An 11598-nucleotide genomic window follows, 5' to 3' on the forward strand; every position below is an offset into this window, starting at 1 on the left:
ACTACTGTGTCCCACCTTACACTACACCACCGTGTCCCACCTAACACTAGACGACCGTGTTCCACCTTACAGTACACTACTGTGTCCATCCTTACACTAGGCCAGCGTGTCCATCCTTACACTAGACCACCGTGTCCCAGGTAACACTAGACCACCGTGTCCCTCCTTACACTAGACCACCGTGTCCATCCTTACACTAGACCACTGTGTCCCACCTTACACTACACCACCGTGTCCTACCTTACACTAGACCACCATGTCCCTCCTTACATAGACCATAGTTTTCCTCCTTTCACAAGACTCAAATAGAAGAGGTATGTACTCATGCCACATATATGCTGGATCAACCAATATCAAGAGAAGAAATATCACCTGCTATTCATGATTTGAAAACCAATAAAAGTTCAGGAAGCGAAGCATTAATCTAAGAATCGTCTCGTAATTTCGTAGTTCTCTATTTTGAGACTGTATTCAGTTCATTTCTAGAAACATCGTATTTTATTATTTCAATCATAAATAGAAGAAAGGTTTTTGGTCTGAAGCTCTTGAAAAGATTGGCGAAGAACAATAGGAATTTAGACGTGGATACTCCACTACAGATAACATATTTATCGTACAGGCTATTACAGACGGATATATACAGAGAAAACGTGAAGCATTGTATGCAATGTCACTGAAGCATTTTATTCAGTATGTAGAAGTAAATTCTGATAAGTGAGGTCAGAGTTTTTAGTAAAGGTAATAAACTCGCAAAAAGGAAAAATGGTATTTCAAAGGCCATTTAGTAACTGTTACTTCCTACAAATATTTAGGTGTTACATTTTCAAAAAAGTTACCGTTACGAATGCTAATAATGCAGCGATCAAGGGGAGAAGGTACAGTTCGGTCTTCTACATAATTTACAAAATGTAACAGACCTTTCATATACGACATTCTTTAATATCGTTGATACTAAGATTTCCTTAATTCGGTAATTTGCCTCAGAAGTGTGGGGGCTATGTGAATTTAAATCGACTGTATCAGTTCATCTTTATACGTGTAAAATATTTCTATGTACGAAGCAATGTACTTCAAATAATACATCAAGAGATAAGAGATTCTGTACGCAATGTAATTCAATTGATTGATTGGTTGGTTGGTTGGTTGGTTGGCTGGTTGGTTGGTTGGTTGGTTAGTTGGTTGATTGTTTTGATTAATTGACTGATTATGTACATATCGACATAAACTGCAGACTCCTTCACGTACACAGTGACGTAAACTGCAGAATCCGTCACATACTCAGTGACGTAAACTGCAGACTCGTTCTTGTACACAGTGACAAAAACTGCAGGATCCTTCATGTACACAGTGACGTAAACTGCAGACTCCTTCATGTACACAGCGACATTAACTTGGGATCTCCTCACGTATCCAGTGACATAAACTGCAGACTCTTTCACGTACACAGTGACGTAAACTGACGACTCTTTCACGTACACAGTGACGTAAACTTCAGACCCCTTTGCATACACAGCGACACTAACATGGGACCTCCTCACGAATCCAGTGACATAAACTGCAGACTCCTTCACGTACACAGTGACATAAACTGCTGACTCCTTCACGTACACAGTGACGTAAACTGCAGACTCCTTCACGTACACAGTGACGTATACTGCAGAATCCCTCATGTACACAGGGACGTATACTGCAGAATCCCTCATGTACACAGTGACATAAACTGCAGAATCCCTCATGTACACAGTGACATAAACTGCAGAATCCCTCATGTACACAGTGACATAAACTGCAGAATCCTTCACGTACACAGTGACGTAAACTGCAGAATCCCTCATGTACACAGTGACATAAACTGCAGAATCCTTCATGTACACAGTGACGTAAACTGTAGACTCCTTCACGTACACAGTGACGTAAACTGCAGACTCCTTCACGCACACAGTGACATAAACTGCAGACTCCTTCACGTACACAATGACATAAACTACAGACTCCTTCACGTACACAGTGACGTAAACTGCAGACTCCTTCACGTACACAGTGACGTATACTGCAGACTCATTCACGTACACAGTGACGTAAACTGCAGCCTCCCTCATGTACACAGTCACATAAACTGCTGACTCCTTCACGTACACAGAGACATTAACTTGGGACCTCCTCACGTATCCAGTGATATAAACTGCAGACACCTTCACGTACACAGTGACGTAAACTGCAGACTCCTTCACGTACACAGAGACATTAACTTAGGACCTCCTCACGTATCCAGTGACATAAACTGCAGACTCCTTCACATACACAGTGACGTAAACTGCAGACTCCTTCACGTACACAGTGACATAAACTGCAGACTCCCTCATGCACACAGTGACGTAAACTGCAGACTCCTTCAAGTACACAGTGACGTAAACTGTAGAATCCTTCACGTACACAGAGACATTAACTTAGGACCTCCTCACGTATCCAGTGACATAAACTGCAGACTCCTTCACATACACAGTGACGTAAACTGCAGACTCCTTCACGTACACAGTGACATAAACTGCAGACTCCCTCATGCACACAGTGACGTAAACTCCAGACTCCTTCACGTACACAGTGACATAAACTACAGACTCCTCCACGTACACATTGACGTAAACTGCAGACTCCTTCAAGTACACAGTGACGTAAACTGCAGAATCCTTCACGTACACAGAGACATTAACTTGGGACCTCCTCACGTATCCAGTGACATAAACTCCAGACTCCTGCACATACACGGTGACATAAACTGCTGACTCCTTCACATACACAGTGACATAAACTGCATACTCCTTCACACACACAGTGACGTAAACTGCAGACTCCTTCATGTACACAGTGACATAAACTGCAGACTCCTTCACGTACACAATGACATAAACTACAGACTCCTTCACGTACACAGTGACGTAAACTGCAGCCTCCCTCATGTACACAGTCACATAAACTGCTGACTCCTTCACGTACACAGAGACATTAACTTGGGACCTCCTCACGTATCCAGTGATATAAACTGCAGACACCTTCACGTACACTGTGACGTAAACTGCAGACTCCTTCACGTACACAGAGACATTAACTTAGGACCTCCTCACGTATCCAGTGACATAAACTGCAGACTCCTTCACATACACAGTGACGTAAACTGCAGACTCCTTCACGTACACAGTGACATAAACTGCAGACTCCCTCATGCACACAGTGACGTAAACTCCAGACTCCTTCACGTACACAGTGACATAAACTACAGACTCCTCCACGTACACATTGACGTAAACTGCAGACTCCTTCAAGTACACAGTGACGTAAACTGTAGAATCCTTCACGTACACAGCGACATTAACTTGGGACCTCCTCACGTATCCAGTGACATAAACTCCAGACTCCTGCACATACACGGTGACATACACTGCTGACTCCTTCACGTACACAGTGACGTAAACTGCAGACTCCTTCACGTACACAGTGACATAAACTGCATACTCCTTCACACACACAGTGACGTAAACTGCAGACTCCTTCATGTACACAGTGACATAAACTGCAGACTCCTTCACGTACACAATGACATAAACTACAGACTCCTTCACGTACACAGTGACGTAAACTGCAGACTCCTTCACGCACACAGTGACATAAACTGCAGACTCCTTCACGTACACAATGACGTATACTGCAGACTCATTCACGTACACAGTGACGTAAACTGCAGCCTCCCTCATGTACACAGTCACATAAACTGCTGACTCCTTCACGTACACAGAGACATTAACTTGGGACCTCCTCACGTATCCAGTGATATAAACTGCAGACACCTTCACGTACACTGTGACGTAAACTGCAGACTCCTTCACGTACACAGAGACATTAACTTAGGACCTCCTCACGTATCCAGTGACATAAACTGCAGACTCCTTCACATACACAGTGACGTAAACTGCAGACTCCTTCACGTACACAGTGACATAAACTGCAGACTCCCTCATGCACACAGTGACGTAAACTGCAGACTCCTTCAAGTACACAGTGACATAAACTACAGACTCCTCCACGTACACATTGACGTAAACTGCAGACTCCTTCAAGTACACAGTGACGTAAACTGTAGAATCCTTCACGTACACAGCGACATTAACTTGGGACCTCCTCACGTATCCAGTGACATAAACTCCAGACTCCTGCACATACACGGTGACATAAACTGCTGACTCCTTCACATACACAGTGACGTAAACTGCAGACTCCTTCACGTACACAGTGACATAAACTGCATACTCCTTCACACACACAGTGACGTAAACTGCAGACTCCTTCATGTACACAGTGACGTAAACTGCAGACTCCTTCACGTACACAGTGACGTAAACTGCGGAATCCTTCACGTACACAGTGACGTAAACTGCATAATCCCTTATGTACACAGTTACCCAAACTGCAGACTCCTTCATGTACACAGTTACCCAAACTGCAGACTCCTTCACGTACACAGTGACGTAAACTGCAGACTCCTACACGTACACAGTGACATAAACTGCAGACTCCTTCACGTACACAGTGACATAAACTGCAGACTTCTTCATGTACACAGTTACCCAAACTGCAGACTCCTTCACGTACACAGTGACGTAAACTGCAGATACCTTCACGTACAGAGCGACATTAACTTAGGACCTCCTCACGTATCCAGTGACTTAAACTGCAGACTCCTTCACACACACAGTGACGTAAACTGCATACTCCTTCATGTACACAGTGACATAAACTGCAGACTCCTTCATGTACACAGTGACGTAAACTGCAGACTCCTTCACGTACACAGTGACATAAACTGCAGACTCCTTCACGTACACAGTGACCCAAACTGCAGACTCCTTCACGTACACAGAGACATTAACTTAGGACCTCCTCACGTATCCAGTGACATAAACTGCAGACTCCTTCACATACACAGTGACGTAAACTGCAGACTCCTTCACGTACACAGTGACATAAACTGCAGACTCCTTCACGTACTCATGACATAAACTGCAGACTCCTTCACGTACACAGTGACGTAAACTGCGGAATCCTTCACATACACAGTGACGTAAACTGCAGAATCCCTCATGTACACAGTTACCCAAACTGCAGACTCCTTCACGTACACAGTGACATAAACTGCAGACTCCTACACGTACACAGTGACCCAAACTACAGACTCCTTCACATACACAGTGACATAGACTGCAGACTCCTTCACGTACACAGTGACATAAACTGCATACTCCTTCACGTACACAGTGACATAAACTGCAGACTCCTTCACGTACTCATGGCATAAACTGCAGACTCCTTCACGTACACAGTGACGTAAACTGCGGAATCCTTCACGTACACAGTGACGTAAACTGCAGAATCCCTCATGTACACAGTTACCCAAACTGCAGACTCCTACACGTACACAGTGACCCAAACTACAGACTCCTTCACATACACAGTGACATAGACTGCAGACTCCTTCACGTACACAGTGACATAAACTGCAGACTCCTTCACGTACACAGTGACATAAACTGCATACTCCTTCACGTACACAGTGACATAAACTGCAGACTCCTTCACGTACTCATGACATAAACTGCAGACTCCTTCACGTACACAGTGACGTAAACTGCGGAATCCTTCACGTACACAGTGACGTAAACTGCAGAATCCCTCATGTACACAGTTACCCAAACTGCAGACTCCTACACGTACACAGTGACCCAAACTACAGACTCCTTCACATACACAGTGACATAGACTGCAGACTCCTTCACGTACACAGTGACATAAACTGCAGACCCCTCCAGATACCCAGTGACATAAACTGCATATTATTATATATATATATATATATATATATATATATATATATATATATATATATATATATATATTATTATTATTATTATAATTTTATTGTTATTATATATATATTATTATATGTTATCATGGAGGTCCAGGATAGGGATACCCCACTTTTATTATGTTTGTAAACTGTAACCTTGATGTGCGTCGATGTTTGTTGTTGGCAGTGGGTGACTGGCACCGGGCTCCGCAGGTGTTTATGATCCTTGGTCTACTGAGCTGGTTCTGGGAGGAGTTTGCCATCCTAGCCCACATGTTCCTGAAGCCGGGTGCCGCAGGGAGAGAGATATTGGCGGGGGTCAACGCCAGTCTCACAGCGGCCACTGGTCAGTGCAGACAGTAAAGTACTCAACTTACGATAGATGTATTGCTATGTTGTCTTCTACATAGCACCAACCTCATTACTCCTATGTTGTCTTCTACATAGCACGAACCTCATTACTCCTATGTTGTCTTCTACATAGCACCGACCTGATTACTCCTATGTTGTCCTCTACATAGCACCAACCTGATTACTCCTATGTTGTCTTCTACATAGCACCGACCTGATTACTCCTATGTTGTCTTCTACATAGTAGCAACCTGATCACTCCTATGTTGTCTTCTACATAGCACAAACCTGATTACTCCTATGTTGTCTTCTACATAGCACCGACCTGATTACTCCTATGTTGTCTTCTACATAGCACCAACCTGATTACTCCTATGTTGTCTTCTACATAGTACCAACCTGGTTACTCCTATGTTGTCTTCTACATAGCACCAACCTGATTACTCCTATGTAGTCTTCTACATAGCACCAACCTCATTACTCCTATGTTGTCTTCTACATAGCACCAACCTGATTACTCCTATGTTGTCTTCTACATAGCACCAACCTGATTACTCCTATGTTGTCTTCTACATAGCACCAACCTGATTACTCCTATGTTGTCTTCTACATAGCACCAACCTGATTACTCCTATGTTGTCTTCTACATAGCACCAACCTGATTACTCCTATGTTGTCTTCTACATAGCACCGACCTGATTACTCCTATGTTGTCTTCTACATAGTACCAACCTGGTTACTCCTTACCCCTTGCATCAAGGAGGTAAGAGTGACACTCAATTCACCAAATGTATACAATGAGGAACAGGAAGGGGTAGTACAGAGGGTGGAGTTATGATGCCACGTGGCCTGGACCAGGTTCAGGCCTGGGACATATAGGTCTTTATTGTTTAACGAGAGTTGACTGAGCCTTACATACAAGGAATTACGTAATAATGAAACCCTTTAATCGGACATTACATGATGCCATAGAGGTATGTCCATACAAAATGGAGTCAAATCAGTAAATTGTTTCGTTGTGAGAAGTAAGCAAAATAAGCAGCGTTCTGTGATCTCTGGAGAAATGAGCCAGAGAATCCACGATGTGGTGATGACCAACGGGCGAGAGACTGGGGGTCATATTGCTAGTTCAGTAGGCATTTGCCAGGAGAGAGTACACTCCATTATCACAGAAACTGTAGCAATTAAGAAGGTTTCAGTTCGTTAATACAGCAACGCATCAGACACAAAATGTCTCGGGATAATCTAACTCTGTTTGAAGCTGGCCAAGGAAGGTTCTTGCAATGATTTGTGACTGTGAATGAAACATGTCCAAACAATCAAAACAGTGGTAGCATTTGATACCACCACCACCCAAGAAAGCAAAGATTGTCCCTTCAGATGTTTATGGAAATCCGGGGGTGCCATTATGGGGGACTATGTTCCAAAATGACAGACAATAAACGGAGCATATTATGTTGCACGTTTGAGGCAATTACGTCATGAAGTTAAAACTACGAGATGTGGGAAGCTGAGAAAAGCTGTGCTCCTCATTGAGGACAATGCGCCAGGGCACAAATCAGGCATTGCCATAGCTACAAGCCACGGGTGTGGCTTTGAACTTGTGCAGCACTCACCTTATGCTCCTGATGGATCTGTCACCTGTTCCCAGACATGAAGACATCTTTAGCCGAAACTTATAAACTCCCATGAACTTCGTTAGCTAAAGTGTATCAACGTGGAAGGGGGGTTAGCTTGAAAAACCATTATAAGATTTTTAGACCAAGTCTTTTCATGTGAGGTTCAGAACATTCATAAGTCATGTTTCAATAGGTTCATTAGATTTGGAGCATCGGATCTATGCCTCTTAAAGCTTTATCCAAAATACTTTCTATTTGGATTCGTAATACTTTCTATCAGTCCTTGATTAACCACACTTCCCGGATTCTACTGAACAGAAAGGGGAATCCCCTAGAACAGGAAGTCAGCCATGCCCTGCTACATAGCACGTGACCTGACCTGCATCATACACAGGTGTGTATACACCTGGAAATCATCAGGCGCCAAGTAAAGTCAAAGTTACACAGAATGATATGTTTTGAAAATTATTAGGTTGTATCCGTGTATTGGATATTATGGCCCTTTTCCCACACCATACCATTGCCAATACCACTGTCAACAGCTTGATGTTGACAACACTGCACGTGAAGCAAGCTCTCACTTTCCAACACTGGTTCCTTCTGGTATAAACATTTCAGTCTCCGTTTTATATCCGTACTACCGCGGTCAAAATATTAACAATTGCGAGGGCTGGTCAAAAAGTTCTAAGCCTGACTAACTTTCAACTATGGGCCATAACAAAATGAACGAGCAAATGTAGTACATTGTTTGAGTAGTTCATTGCAAGTGTATTTGGTCTGTTGAGGCCCTTTGTATATTAGTGACAACCATTTGAACGTGACAGGGGTCCAAGTGGACCCAGAAATAGAAAAGAACATGTACAGAGCAGTCATCATTTTTTTTTAACTTTAGAGAAAATTGTGAGTGGATAAGTGCCCTAGCTATTCCACTGTTAAACGTTCGGCAGCTATGTTTAAGGCTGGGAGAACAAGCCTTGATGATGACCCTATGGCGTCCCTCAACTACCATCAATGAAGATTCAATCAAGGAGATAGAAAAACTTATACTGTCAGACGGATGTATTACCATTGCTGAACTTGAGGAAGACACAGGTCTAAGCCAAAGGATCTATTGAAACTATTATTCTTTAACATTAGCAGTTGAATAACATATGTGCCCGTTGGCTGCCAAAGTTTCTAAATTCTTATCTCAATGAAAAAAGAACTGATATTGACAGTGAACATTTAGAGCTAATTGAGGAGGATTTCGTCAAATTAAAAAAAAAAATTAGTAACGGGTGATAAAACATGGGTCTACCACTATGATTCGGAGTCAAAACGTCAATAAATTGTATGACACCATTCCACTTCTCCAGCACCAAAGAAATTCAAGTCTCCAAGGTCAGTGAAGAAAGTTATGATCACTGTATTCTGGGATGTAAATGGTGTGATCCTTGTTGATTACTTAGAAAGTCAAACGACGATTACCGGTGCCTGCTATGCTGAGTTGCTTTGAACATCGCCTGAGGGATTCTATTAAAAAAAGCAGCGAGGAATGCTGACTGCTGGAGTTCTACGATTTCATGACAATGCCTCTTCTCACACCTCTCGACTTGCAAAGGCTGCTCTGCTACAATGTGGGTTCGACGAGCTTCCTCGTGCCCCATACTCACCCGACCTGGCACCAACTGGTTTCCACCTGTTTCCTAAACTGAAAGAACAGCTTCGTGGAAAGCGCTATGACGACAAGGATGACCTCAAAGCTGTCATGAATTGGTTTTTCAGGGTGGCTTCAGAAAACCTCGTCCTGACTGGAATTGCTTCACTATCGATATGAGAAGTGTATTGAAAAGCAGACAGATTGTGTTGAAAAAAATCAATTGTTGGTTTTGTTTCTTAGGCTTAGAACGTCTTTACCAGCCCTCGTATATCCAACGTATGTCCTGTGTTGTGAGTTGGTGAGTAAATGATTTCCTGTGATGCATTACAACATCGTGTGTAGTGAGATCCCCTGTATACAGTAGATCTGTACATGTCCACTTCCAGGCATATGTCTACTGCTGACTGTCGTCATGTTCAACACCGGGGTCAGTTCTGTACCCGATGTCCGTGTGTCCTGGTCCTTCGTTGTCGCCATCTTGGCGCTGATTCTGACTGCGGCTACAGGGGCGACGATGACGCTACCCGCCTACATCGAAGGCGTCCGACGCCAGCGGGGACATGGTCAGGACACATAGACCCAACAGCATGTAGGGACGAACTAGTTGATGGACGGAGCTAAACTCAACTGTTACTGGTTGAGGACGGCTGACAGAGGTCTGCGATCTACAACTTAATAGTAACTTCGTTTTAAATATGTCTAGTCCATTCTTGCTGAAAAAAATCTTTAAATCTGTATCAATTGTGCAACAAAGATGTAAAGATTGTTTTCAGCAAGAATGGGCTAGGAATATTCAAATGGAAAATGTACATATCCGTATTCACTATATAAACAATATGAGCAGTGTATGAAAATTTAGAACAGCATTATCGCAATTTCGATGTGATTGTTATGATCTAATGTTTTATAAAAAATAACTATTTCATGCCACTGGGAACCAATTATGTAGAATGTATAACAGTAATGATATTGAAGACGAATTCCATGTCCTTCTCAAATGTACACATTATAGAGATCTAGGGAATCGTTAAATTCCATTAAACTATACGTCCTGTCCATCAGCTAATACTATTTAGGAGATAAACCTACTGTGTTTTGAAATTTGATGTAGTCCCACTGTAGAATAGATACCTCTTTATTATAATTTGGAACCTTGCGCTAAAGCGTTAAAGCGCTCGGTTCAAAATTATAATAAAGAGGTATCTATTCTACAGTGGGACTACATCAAATTTGGAAACACAGTAGGTTTATCTCCATTCTACCATGACGGCAACCTCGCTTTGAAAACGGCGCTCTCTTGCAACGAGTAATAACACAGGTGCACAGGTCCGCAATCAAACATTCCGAAAAGTGGTCACAGGTAGTTATATATGTAACAATTATGACCAAAGTTCAAGATTAGAAACACCATAGTCGTGAGTATTTCATAATAAGTGTTCAATACACATAGTTTTTCAAAAGAAGTTGACAAATAACTCTCCTAACCTAGTCCAAAGAGAGATGTTTTAATTTCCGACAAACTGTTGTACACTGTTGCACACTGTGGACTGACTGTCATTTCTCGGAATTTTGTGAGAGTTAATTTCTGGAAAATCGAACATGCCATCATTTCTATTGTAGGGGTGACGGGTAATAAAAAAAGGTTTTAAAATGCTAAACGAATGTATTTCTACAGCAAACTTTATAAATAAACATTCTATTATACATTTAACATGTGTAAGTGTTATTAGTTAGTTAGCAATTACCCCCAGTAAACAATAATAAAATCAAAATAAAAGCCTCTCCAAACCGAACTTGGATGTGGCAGAACTTGACCTACATCACGGTTACTCACACCTCACAGCTGTCAATGGCTGACAATGATGTGTTTACATTCTCCATAACGAGTTATAGAAAGAAGCAAGCACATGATTACCAATGTGACTGAGTATGACTGAACAGACGCGTTTAGGCTGCAGACCAGCCGGATATTTTAAAACGAGGAATCTGCATGATGTGATCTATTAATTTCAAGATTTCACGGATCCAAAGCCAAATAGTGACAGAACTTAGACATTTGTGTCCCAGAAAAAGTGGATCGTGTGTGATTTTCT

At 42.3% G+C, this 11598-nt stretch overlaps 1 protein-coding gene across 1 annotated transcript in view; it reads left to right on the forward strand.

Moving 5' to 3' along the window:
• LOC124121057 overlaps positions 1–11216 on the forward strand; it is a 30582-nt gene extending 19366 nt beyond the window's left edge. Inside the window, exons 3-4 of the mRNA XM_046484006.2 lie at positions 6084–6242; positions 9892–11216. Of these exons, the coding sequence (XP_046339962.1) occupies positions 6084–6242; positions 9892–10082 (350 nt within the window). The 3' untranslated portion in view covers positions 10083–11216. The remainder of the gene's footprint in view (positions 1–6083; positions 6243–9891) is intronic.
• Positions 11217–11598: the final 382 nt, after the last annotated feature.

Source organism: Haliotis rufescens, unplaced genomic scaffold (genome assembly GCF_023055435.1).
Source record: "Haliotis rufescens isolate VD_foot unplaced genomic scaffold, xgHalRufe1.0.p SCAF_11, whole genome shotgun sequence".
NCBI lineage: Eukaryota > Metazoa > Mollusca > Gastropoda > Lepetellida > Haliotidae > Haliotis > Haliotis rufescens.